Below are 12,845 nucleotides of genomic sequence, written 5' to 3' on the forward strand. Positions count from 1 at the left end.
GTTTCATCATTGCTCCCGGAAATTATAAAATGCGTACAATGTCAAAGTAAACTGAATGTCACCTATAGTTTGTTGTCTGACACGTGGTAACAAAAACGGGTGCACTTTGTCCTTAAAGTGGTACTTGTTGTCAACTAGCCGACCATCATACCCGGAAATGACGTCACATTATCGTGCATCATGTAGTGTATTATAACAGTACTTATGGGTGAGAGTTTTAAGCTTATTACGTTTTATTTAGTAATGTTTTGTCTGAAATTCTCAAAAAATCCGTACCTGAATTTTACTGCACAAACGCGTTGCCATAGGCATTTGAAATGCTGCTGTTATGGCTTACAAAGGTCATCATGTTCTTAGGCCGGAACCTCAAATAGTCATGTGATCGTCATGTTACATGGAGATGTTCCTTTTTTATTTTGTGTGATATTTGGAATAAATGACAATGTGACCTTTCAAACCTATTCTGTGTGAATGATTTCATTGGTGTAAATCCAAAATACACTCTGCGCTATGTCTTCGGGAGCTCGTTTTGGGGTCGTTTTCCACATGAGACATTCACAATTCTACCACTTCCCATACGCAGACGACAACTAAGTTTATCGAACATTCTTCATGAACAACACGTCAATTGCAGTTTCAAGCGTCGTGGACTGTCTGGTAGACATAAACAATTGGATGACCCTCAACAAGTTACAACTGAAACAGTCATGCTCTCCACCCGAAATGAACCCAGGAATTCTTGTTGCTGACATTCCCCTACCCCCTTCCAGACTGCAGATTTAATATATAATTATACGGTACCTCATCTCTCCACCATTTCACGCCTACACTAAAGAACAATTGTTTACAGCCACTGAGTAGTATCTTAGACCACTATAGTGTTCTACTGTGGTCTGAGGTTTTAATAGTATGAGAGAGAGAGAGAGAGAGAGAGAGAGAGAGAGAGAGAGAGAGAGAGAGAGAGAGAGAGAGAGAGAGAGAGAGAGAGAGAGAGAGAGAGAGAGAGAGAGAGAGAGAGAGAGAGAGAGAGAGATGAAGTTACGATGACCAAACTCTCATATACGGAACATGCGCTGACAGTGTTTATTAATACCCTGCGGACGTTATTTGCTTTCCCGATTCTGGCTCGGTTGCTATTCATATATTCCCATATCAATCACGTGATGTGTTGTTTATGTGTTGATGCTATCTCATCAAGGACTCTAAACATATAAAAGTTTGGTGACTTCCTAAAGGAGACGCCAATTTCTGGATAGCTTTTCGTCAGAATGGAACTCAAGTACATCGCCACTGTACATGTGTTAATTCTCAGCATCTTTGCCATTTCGGTAGTCGCTGAGGATCCCGAGTACGTATACCCCGGTATATTTGATGACCCGGAGAGGGACGCTTTCTTGTACGGTACTTTTCCACAAGATTTTATCTGGAGTACAGCAACTGCTGCTTATCAAATCGAAGGTGGTTGGGACGCTGACGGAAAGGGGGTACATATATGGGACACTTATGCTCACGAACCGGGAAATATCGACAACGGTGACACGGGAGACGTAGCTTGCGACAGTTACAACAAATGGCAAGAAGACATTAAGATAATGAACGATATGAAAATGAAGTATTACAGATTCTCGATCAGTTGGGCTCGTATTTTACCAAACGGTACGACAGACTACGTAAACGAGGCTGGTATAGAATATTACAATACCTTGATTGACGATTTACTCGCTGCTGGCGTTACACCTTTCGTGACGCTATATCACTGGGATTTGCCACAGGCTCTGCACGATAGTTATGGTGGTTGGTCAGGTGACGAAATCGTAGATGACTTTGGTAACTATGCCAGGTTGTGTTTCGAAAGGTTTGGCGACCGTGTCAAGTTTTGGATCACATTGAATGAACCGTGGGTTGTGGCGATTAATGGGTATGAAGAGGGATACATGGCACCCGGAATTCAGGGTGAGGGCCAGGCAGTTTACGTTGTTGCCCACAATTTGATTAAGTCACATGCTAGAGCTTGGCATATTTATGAAGACGATTTTCGCGCTGAACAGAATGGTCTTATCGGCATTACTTTCAATAGTGACTTTCATGAACCGAAAGACCAAGACATCGATAGCGATCTAGAAGCAGCCGAAAGGATGCACCAATTCTTTCTCGGTTGGTTCGCTAATCCAATTTTCATCGGTGACTACCCGGAAATCATGAAAACCAGAATCGCAGACATAAGTGAGCAACAAGGGTTTAATGAATCACGACTTCCTGAATTCACCTCGGTAGAGATTGACTACATCAAGGGAACCAGTGACTTTTTCGGACTCAATCATTACACTTCTCGTATATGCGAAAACAATACGGATGAAGTTTCTCTTCTGCCACCGAGTTGGAATAAAGATCACGGAGTTCATACCTTCACTGAAAGTCACTGGCCACGCGCTCACTCGTCTTGGCTTTACGTTGTTCCCTGGGGACTTAGAAGATTACTGGCGCTGATTAAATTTGAGTATGGTAATCCACCGATCTACATTACAGAGAATGGATTTTCAACAGATTACGTTGGTGAACTAAATGACGTGGACAGAATGAACTTTTACAGATCCTACATCAACGAGGTTCTGAAAGGTAAGCTTAGACACATCAATATTCTCCGAAATACGTTTTCCGATTTTTCGACTGTCTGTCAGTAGATCACAACTTGACATCGCATCACCTTTATATTCAAGATCTTGGATGTGGGATTATTTCGTTGACGGTTATCAGCTATGACTCTTCTGAAATTTGATATTTTTTAGGCTACAGTTTCTGCAATGTGTTAGTTTATTTGTTTCCATCAGAAGATTATCAAAGAAATGTAAATGCGTTTTCCTAATTATCTCGCTGATGTCTCGAACAACACAAATGCGAAAAAAGTTTTTTACAAAAAAAAATATGAAAAGATTGGGAAGGATGGACGCACTTCGTATGTACAGCGTTTGGAAGTTTGTGTCTGTCTAGATTTTAATCAAGATAGCAAAGTATTTGATAATGAAATTGATAGTTGTCATATCACATCAGAAGGAGAAGAGAAACAAATCATACCAAATCTACTTTAATAGTTACGAGCCAGATAGGGCTATATGGTGAGACTTATGTTACTCTGCCGCTATCAGATCTACACAACCAAATCTCTTGTAACCACTCCCAGCAGATAGATTTAGTCAGGATTCCAAACTCTTCAAATATATATGGCCTTCAGTATAGTAGGTGTTTGAACTGTTGCGATGCTAATACAGACAATAATTATCATTTCATAACATTGCCAGTTTAGCATAAAGTAAGAACAAATATCTACTAGCTGCCCTTATTGACGGGATGCGGACAAAATCCCCAATTCAGTCGAAACAAGAGTATTTATATAGGGTTAAAGTTCACACCATTAATGGGCTGAGGTTAAAGATATAACTTTTATTCTACTTTGTTTCTGTATCACATGTGTTCTTGAAATTTGGCAAATGAGAAAGTGTTCATATTTCTGTATACCATTTTTTGCACCCTGCTGCGTTTCGATTAAGACTGTGTAACACATTAAAGCACTGTGTGTACTGTCCACAATGTGGATTTTCTGAAATTGATAGACTATAGATGCTTAAGAAATGATGTATCGCATTCTATGAACCAAGCATGAGAAAAATTGTGCCATTCTCCGGTTACGTGGTTGTTTGTTTTCTTGCGATATGTCTAAATATTCTACTTTTAGAAATCTAAATCAGATTCTAGAGTTCTTCATTCGGTTCCGTTTTTTAATTTGCTTCTGACTAGAATTCAGTTTGGTAGATTTAAAATCCCCAGCTGAAATTTTAGGCATACCCAGTGTACTGTATCTATTAAATATGATATACATTTTTTCCATCGTAGCCATTGAACTTGATGGTGTCGACGTAAAATCATACACGGCATGGTCTCTGATGGACAACTTCGAGTGGGCCCGTGGTTATACCGAACGGTTTGGCTTACATTACGTGGACTTTGAAGATGACGAGAGACCTCGTACTCAAAGGGAGTCTGCCAAGATGTACGCACAGATAATAGAAGATAATGGCTTCCCGACCGATGACACCTCAGGGGCATCTTCACCACAACAGTTTATTTCAAATTGGCTTTTAGCGACAACATATACTGTATTTAAAGTGTTTTTGTAACTTTTTTGAGTCGAATTATTACATAATGCACATGTTGACTATTATACAGTGTACGTCAAATGAAAAATCAAGGAATGCTATCGCTTTATCAAACAGAATGTCTTGACATTTGCATACTAGAATATTACATTTTTCAAGTGCTGTTGATTGATTATGAGGAGTAATACAGATAAGAAACTTGTACTTGTTATGCGATAGCTGGTTAATTCGGCTCATTCGAAATTAGTTAAAGTGTAAATGGTAAAAAATGACGCTGTACTTGCTAAATAAAAATAAATGTATTTAAATAATTTAATCAATAATGGTGTCTTTTTAAGTCAATTTAAACCAAAATCAAGACATAGGGTACTCAAAGTCATTCGTCGGGTTTGTTCGGTAATAAGTACTGCGCCACCAACGGCCTTAAAGTCCCTACTAAAGCATCGGTTTATCAGATATTGGATAGGTGTTTTGACGTTGGGCTGCACACCGTATCTATTGTAAACAATTTCTTGTTTTGGATAGTTTAAAGTAATAAATATAACTAGGTGTTTTAATACATGCGAATTATTTGAAAAGTACCTTGGTAATTTTATGATATAGCACCAGTTATTATTAGTGTTGTTGTTGTTGTATTGCTATTATTATTATTGTTGTTGTTGTTCTTTTTGTTGTAGTTGGTGGTATTGTCGTCGTCGTCGTCGTCGTCGTCGTTGTTGTTGTTGTTGTTGTTGTTGTTGTTGTTGTTGTTGTTGTTGTTGTTGTTGATGATGATGCTGCTGTTGGTGTCTGTGGTGTGTTAGTGGTTTTGTTGCATTTGGTATGTTAGTGACTGTTAGTTGAGTTGGACGGTCAAGTTGTTACTTTATTGTATCGGCCGCGGTAAAATAAACAACATGAAGGTGTGTGTGCTGTCTGTCTGTGGCCTCTGTGTATACACGTGTGCTCTATCCATTTGTAGGCTGATATAAATCTAGTTCTAGATTTGAGGTAAATCGACATCGTGATTTTGAATATGGCCCACTGAGAGTTTGGGTTGGCAAAGATATGTAGAGTAAAGGTAGTGAAGATTTCGGGGATCCGGTCCGTGGTGGAATAGTTGCAGTCAATTGTCTTCTATGTTCTCTTAGTGTTTCTCTTATAACCGCAGTGATCACGAACTCTGAACTCTGCGTGCAGAGAGGGGCAACTGCTCGCCACTTAATTAGAAATCTAAACTTTATTCTCGGTCGTTATCTGGTTACATTGATATTATTATTACATCACTATACAACAGGTTGTGCTTCAAATAAACCTGGGGCTTGGTGGATAGATTTCAAAATGTTTACCAAGTAACTATATCTTAATTCGCCGATATTTTATTCAGCCAAAATTAAACTGCTTGGCTCACCTAAAAGGTGCACGTTCGAAACACAGGACGAGCATTCGGATAACCGATCCTCACATCCATTTGAAAAATGTGAGACAGGGACTTTGTACATTTAGGCCTAAAAAAATGCGTGGTTCCGATTATGCTCAATATTAGAATAGGCGGGGTAGGTAGATTGTTTATTTTATTTTTATTTATTTTTTTCATATGTGAGTAGTCAGGTAGTTATGTTTTCCGTTGTTTTCCATATGGTCTCTGTATTATTGGTTTCTTCTCATCAGATATACAGCCATTACAGATTGGAAGAACAATTTTATATCGTCTTTTTAAGTTGATGTCAGTTTCCACATCCACTATTTCTCATGAGACTTCACAATTTTCGCAATTTTTTTTTTCTCGAATACGTAAAAAAAATGTTTTGGTCGGCAGTGAAGAACTGCGTTGGGTTGTGTAATCGGAACCAAACAATGATGATTTTTGAAAGCCTTACTATTAAAGCCGAATATACCTCGAGACACAATTTGGCGATTTTGAAGTTCTTATAAACTTCGCTCTGAATCCATATACTCAGAATAACATTTAGTTTAAAAGTGTGAAGCTAGTTTATTCGTTATTGTGGTGTATTTTGTGTGTGTGTTGCATATTCAATGATACTCGTAGTATACCACTTACTGAAGCATTAGTTGACTCTCAGACCACGGTCTGATCAGGTTGACTGAGCTCAAACCTAGTATTAAAGATATACCCAATAACCGTTTCGATGACGTAATTTTTAAAAGTATCAATAATGTCGTGGGAATCTGTACTTGACAACCAAATGTTCTAACAAAGTTAGAAGATGATTGAAACTTCATCCAAGGCATATATCAACATTAGTAGCATACAACAAGATACATTGTATTCACGGTTTTATGTCAGAAATTTTCAAACGAGAGAAATTCATTTTGATGATAATCGTTTTAAGCCTCACTAGAGAATAACCATGGAGGCGTTGTGTTGCTATGTGTGCAGCGATATCAAGGCTCCCTACCGTATCATATATAACGGACGGGAAATCACCTTTGGTTATGTCAAAACTAGAATCTATATATTATGAAATAAACTCGACAACGCGTCAATACGTCATCACTCTGTGTAAATTATTATGTTAAGTACATCGAAGGTTCTATGGGTTAAGCACATTGATAGCTACAAATCCTAATATTCATTCGTGTACTTAACACTGTCTATAGCTACCGTTGCTATGTATGGTACATGAAGATGCGAAGTAAGCGTAGAATTGGTAAAGTATGTATGTATGTATGTATGTATGTATGTATGTATGTATGTATGTACGTATGTACGTATGTATGTATGTATGTATGTATGTATGTATGTATACATGCATGCATGTACGCACGCATGCACGCACGCACGCACATACGTACGTACGTATGTACGTATGTATGTATGTATGTATGTATGTATGTATGTATGTATGTATGTATGTATGTACTATGTATGTATTACGTATGTACGTACAATTCAGTAGGTGGGTTGGTGTGGTGTATATGTGACTGTGTGTACGCTCAATCTTCCATATCGTACGGTATCAAGCGATTCTCAAAGTTGATGGTGTCTGGCAATGTTTTGTGTTCACTAATATGATTATAAATAGGTTCCTGTGCTATTTGTTTGGTGCGATACCTCATACACACATACAATGTATGTCCCAACAATAACAGGATTGCATAGCAACTTACCTACCACTATATAGTGGCACACAGCCATTGACCCACCCTTGTTTCCGGCTCACTCTACTTGGAACAATAAGACACGTCGGTAACTGGTGTTTTTTAACAAATTTAATGAAAAATTAGTTATATTGATAATATATGTACCTTTATTTGTACAATTAGTACCCCTGACTCAGAGCTAAATGTGGGGAGTATAGCATGATGCATTGCAGCCTCAATAACTGCGCTGGATAAAATCCTTTAAAAATACAACCTTAGTTTCCAGTTGATACAGTTCGTTTGACCCGCACGCGATGGTTCAACTTTTACCACAGGACCTCATTTCATTCATAACCGGCTACTTTAAGTTTCTCGGCCTCGCAGACCACTCTAGTCATTCGAATTCGAGCATCGTGAGTGCACTCTGTTTTGTTACATTATCACTAATTACTCAGTATATAAATGAAAACTTGTGTTATCTTGTATGTATGTATGTATGTATGTATGTATGTATGTATGTATGTATGTATGTGTACGTATGTATGTATGTATGTATGTATGTATGTATGTATGTATGTGTCTGTGTGTGTGTGTGTATATACTGTCTGTCTGCGCCTGCATGCCTGCCTGCCTGCCTGCCCGGCCACCCGCCTGCAAAATATCTGACACTTTAGTTTAGAAACCCAGGTGCACTGCACTGTACTGTACATTAAGCCTACTGGAGAAATGAAGATGCCTTGGTCATTCACTCATTATACACAAGGACTTTAAGTTTTACACACACACACACACACACACACACACACACACACACACACACACACACACACACACACACACACAAAGACAACTTCAAATGCGAAAGCGAGGTGTCGTGCACAGTGGAGCTGTAGCAGTAGACATTCAAGTTAAAATGTTGATTATCGGTTGGAAAGTAAACAATTGAGCAATTAAAATCATTGTCCTCCAGTAATATTTTTTTCAGTATTAGCCTGTACTGCATGCGTTGCAATGCGTTATCACTTCTCACTTTAATTGGGCACAGGATTTGTGTTGTGTCTCTGTTTGTTCTAGTAAATCCAGAGTTAAATTGTGTCCATCTTTGAGAAAATAACATTTCCCATGAGACGATGAAACACCAAGGCACCTTTGTTTCTCCTGTACATCCATGATACAAACACAGTTTATCAGACCAGAGACAAAAATAACACTTTGGGCAGAGGCAGACCTACAAATGTAAAACTTTTAAGATGTGCATACCATATATGTGATGCAATGATGACAATATATGGGCGATATATTATTATGGATGACTTTTAGCAGGGATTAATGTTGTCTGACCTTTGACATTACTAACAAATTATTGTTTGAAAGATGACAACAGCTCTGTCACTCTGACGCCATTAATGTTGTTGGTATGACAACAGCCAAAACAAGAAATTGTGTAATTTTCAATCGTTTGATTTTACGGAAGCAGTTGGTCGTAAATTTATTTAAGCCCGAATTTGACACCAGCCAATCAGCGTAGTTGGTAAGGTTCTCTTGACCAATTAAAATAAACATATCTGGTATCGAACGCCAATTTTGGAATGGCCAAGCCTATCATATCTATCTTTAGTGTTGGTGAGATCACGTGTACACACGTACAACTGCACAAAAGAACACAAATCTGTCGGCAGACCGCATTTCATCTCTGCAACCGACAAAGTGACCATAAGGATGGCGAGGTAAGTGATATTTTGTTCGAATTGGTGGCATCTTTCCTCACAAGTTTTAGGGTTTTTTGCAATATTTTTGGTGATAATTTTACGCGTAATGCTGTCAAATCAAATTTGGCGAAATCCTCTGTCTCTGTTCGTCTCTGTCCCTGTCTCCCTCTGTTTGTCTCTGTCTGTAAGTAAGTATATCTGTCTCTGCATAGCATCTCTCTCTCTCTCTCTCTCTCTCTCTCTCTCTCTCTCTCTCTCTCTCTCATTTGAATTTTTCAAATATATTTTCTCGAATCACATTTGTTTTAGGCTCAGCCATAGAGGTATTCTTCTATGATTGGGTTGATCCACGTACGTAATTCTTAGGGAATTCTAATTGATATTTCAGGACATATATGATTGCTGGCTTGCTATATGCTTACCTGGTTATGATGTCGATGCCATCACCTTACTCCCAAGCTAGTGAGTAAAAACTACAATATATAACTAAAAATATTTCTTGGAATTGCAACATGTGTGGGTTTAGTCGCTAATTACCGCCTATCAAGCTCAAGGTCAAGTAAAAAGTTGATGATCCAGTCCTACTTTACATATTTCGTGTCGTTGCTGTTTTGTGCATGCGTTCGACTTATTTCAAAATCTTGCTCCATGAAATAGTATTAAACATGACCTAACTCTGTATGGAATTTCCGTTGTATAAAGCAGATCTGGCTAAATTTATTTTAGATTTCAAAGATTAGTCTGTCTCATACTTACTTCAACAATTTATATGTTAACGATGCTTTCCTCTGTAATGAGTCATTGATGAAACTTAGTTGGACATTGCATTTAAGGAACTAAAAAAAAATCACCAGGAGAATTAACTTGCGTATAATAATAAGTCGTTCTTTTTCATTTGTCACTTATTCATTCTAATGGTAATATGGAATTTATTTACAATAGGCCAAAAAAATGTTTCTGGTCAGGATATGTTTTCTAAAGTGGTGCGACGAGGCGATTTTTTAAAATTCTCAAAAAACATTTGGCTCAATCTATAATTTATGGCTTTTACTATTCGTGTTATTTAGTACTTTAGAGCAAGTGTGTATGTGGGGTAGATGCCATTTGCTTATTCATGATTGGCTCTGCAGTTGTCCTCACTGAAGTAGCAATTAATGTAGGAGGGTTATTTTTGTGTTTTCCCCGGGATCTGCATGGGTTGGACAAACACGAACAAGAAATATCGACGGGGTATTTAAGTGATGCATGCGCTGACTAAAAACAACTTTTTTCTCTTAATTGTCCGCAGCTACCACTCTTGTCTCAACCACGTCAGATACAACAACAACAGAAGAGACGGGAACGACTGCTCCTGGTGGTGGCGGATCTCAGGGACCCGGGGATCCAACTACCGTTGATTTGACCACAATGACAGGTATGTCGTACTTCAATCAAAATTTACAACAGTTTTTATATAGCTGCGCATAGTCGACCAAAAGTTAGACCCAGACGATTTCAAGGAAATCGTGGCCTTGAAAGTCTTCAAAAACAATGAATGTATGTCAAAGAGTGCATAATGAAGTCTCCTGTCACGTGACGGATTAACAACTTGGCAGGTGAAATACTTATAATAATTGTATTATTTTATCTTCAAATGGAAATCCATCTGTGTTGGTAAACCATTGTACTCAATTTAACTTTTGTTCAAAACACAACTTGAAAATTTTACCTGAAATTTTCGACTGCCGCCACTTCAGTTTTGTCAACAAAATTGACCCATTAAATAATAGTTCAGCAAAAACGAAAAATATGACAAGAAATACATGTATAGAAATATATCAAACTCATGGTCTGTAAACGAAACGTAGCATTGTTTCAAACAATGAGGGCGCTGCCATCCTAGCGTTCGGAGAAATAGTTCAGCAAAAACGAAAACTATGAAAACAATATACATGACTTATAGAAAAACAAATAAAAACCTGTAAATGTGTTTTTGTGGGATTCGTAATTTGTGCCAGGAGAAATGGAAATATATTGGAACGAATTCTATGTCTTTGTACATGACCTTCCCATTTTCTCATCTAGATAACTGTAGTACGTTCTGATTTTAAGTTTGGCGAAGTATTATTTAATTATTACGGTATTTCTTTCTGATATCAGTGAACGGGACAGAATCAAGTGGTCTTGCTGTGACTGTGAACGGTAACAGTTTCCTGTTTATGTTAATATCGTTCCTCAGCTTGCTGGTTCTGATGGGAAATTAATATGGCATGACCTGCCGAGGTTGGTATTTACTGGATGCTCGTCCAGAAAGTTTAAAATAACGTTAACTGTCAAAGATCTTTATTTATGTTATAGTACTGTGTATCATGCAGTCCGGGGATTGAATCATATTGTACGATCGTTTTGTCATGTCATGTATTGCGTTACATTGTTAGGTAGTGCAGTGTTACGTTTTATTATGCTTTCAGTAAAATGATGTACTGGTACAAAAGCTCACGATAAAATGATAAAAAGTGCATGTCTAATAATTGAAATCATTCTGATAGTGTTATAAAATCCAGTAATAAATGTATCGGATTGGAGTACAATACATTCTCGAAAAAAAAAACTTGAAAATAACCCTGTGTGTCACGTTATCCATGTGTTGTCTGTCTATTGCCATTTAATCTCTCTCTCTCTCTCTCTCTCTCTCTCTCTCTCTCTCTCTCTCTCTCTCTCTCTCTCTCTCTCTCTCTCTCTCTCTCTCACTCTCTCACTCTCTCTCTCTCTCTCTCTCTCTCTCTCTCTCTCTCTCTCTCTCTCTCTCTCTCTCTCTCTCTCTTTCTCTTTCTCTCTGTGCAGCCTGACCATACGCTGTTTTGGAATGAAGGACAACCGAATGAATCTAACGACAAACACTTCGTGACATTAATTCAATAATACAAATAATATTTTGATGATATCATGCTTCGTCTCCTAACTTCGCCGATTTTACTATAACTTCATTCATTACTCAAAATACCCCTTTGGACTTGAAGATTATGTAAAATATACGTTTTAATCAGTACTATTGACAATTGTTTATATTGCATATATTGTTTTCGAAGTAAGGGGATGAAGCATTGAATAACACAGTGTAAAGATGTCGATCAGATAAAATACCCGTCAATTATTTCTACAGTCTGTATCTATATGATGTCATCCCGGTCTTTGCACCATTCTGCATTTGCTAACATACGACCAGGGGATGTACTAAGAGTTACCCATTTTTACCTGTCTCTTTGCTATGGTATCGATTTCGAGATTCACCTTCCCCACACATAGTGTGGAGTCACAGTTAGTCTCGCTGCCAGACTTGTGACTATATATACATGTAGTCTAGTTACTTCTCGTGTCTTCGCCGCTCGGGGCGCACTTCGGGCGCCTTACAAAGTTAAGGGATTATAGTCACTAGTCCGAGTCTGGTAGCGAGACTAGAGTCATAGTGTACTCTTATTATTAATAGTATTCATAACGTATTTATATGGACTAAATGTATAGGTCAAAACCCTTTTCATCACAGTATTGATGAATATCAAGTATGAAATTGAGAGACAAATTTATTTACAGCCCCCAAAAAACTTTTACTAAATTCTTATAAATTGAAGCGTATTCCTAAAAAAAATGTTTTTAAACACTTGTGGCTAGAGATTGCATGCTACTATTGCCACTGTCGGAAAGGTGAATAGCGGCTCTGAACTGACACATTTAGACAGGCTGTACCGATAGAGATGTAGTCAAATAAAGTTGATGGATTATTTTGATAAGGTATAAAGCTAACAAAAGGTCACAGGTTATGGTGCATTTTAAGTTTTGTAGTACAAATGTTGGATGCGACATGATGTTGTTGTGGTTTTTTTTTTACCAAAAGACGTATCCGGAAATGACGTCAGACCTATGG

At 37.9% G+C, this 12,845-nt stretch overlaps 1 protein-coding gene across 1 annotated transcript; it reads left to right on the forward strand.

Moving 5' to 3' along the window:
* Window positions 1–1,268: 1,268 nt before the first annotated feature.
* On the forward strand, window positions 1,269–4,172 carry LOC144440626 (cytosolic beta-glucosidase-like). The gene is made up of 2 exons (XM_078130011.1): window positions 1,269–2,616; window positions 3,889–4,172. Exons 1-2 carry the CDS (start codon window positions 1,269–1,271, stop codon window positions 4,170–4,172), a joined length of 1,632 nt encoding a protein of 543 aa, XP_077986137.1.
* Window positions 4,173–12,845: the final 8,673 nt, after the last annotated feature.

The sequence above is a fragment of the Glandiceps talaboti genome, chromosome 10 (genome assembly GCF_964340395.1).
Source record: "Glandiceps talaboti chromosome 10, keGlaTala1.1, whole genome shotgun sequence".
In the NCBI taxonomy this organism is placed as follows: domain Eukaryota; kingdom Metazoa; phylum Hemichordata; class Enteropneusta; family Spengelidae; genus Glandiceps; species Glandiceps talaboti.

What these genes read in the sequence shown, in the direction of transcription:
- LOC144440626 (XM_078130011.1), top strand. Translation starts at nt 1,269, where the DNA reads ATGGAACTCAAGTACATCGCCACTGTACATGTGTTAATTCTCAGCATC. An exon ending in CATCAACGAGGTTCTGAAAG is followed by an intron (nt 2,617 to 3,888) that starts GTAAGCTTAGAC and finishes TTTCCATCGTAG; the next exon opens with CCATTGAACTTGATGGTGTC.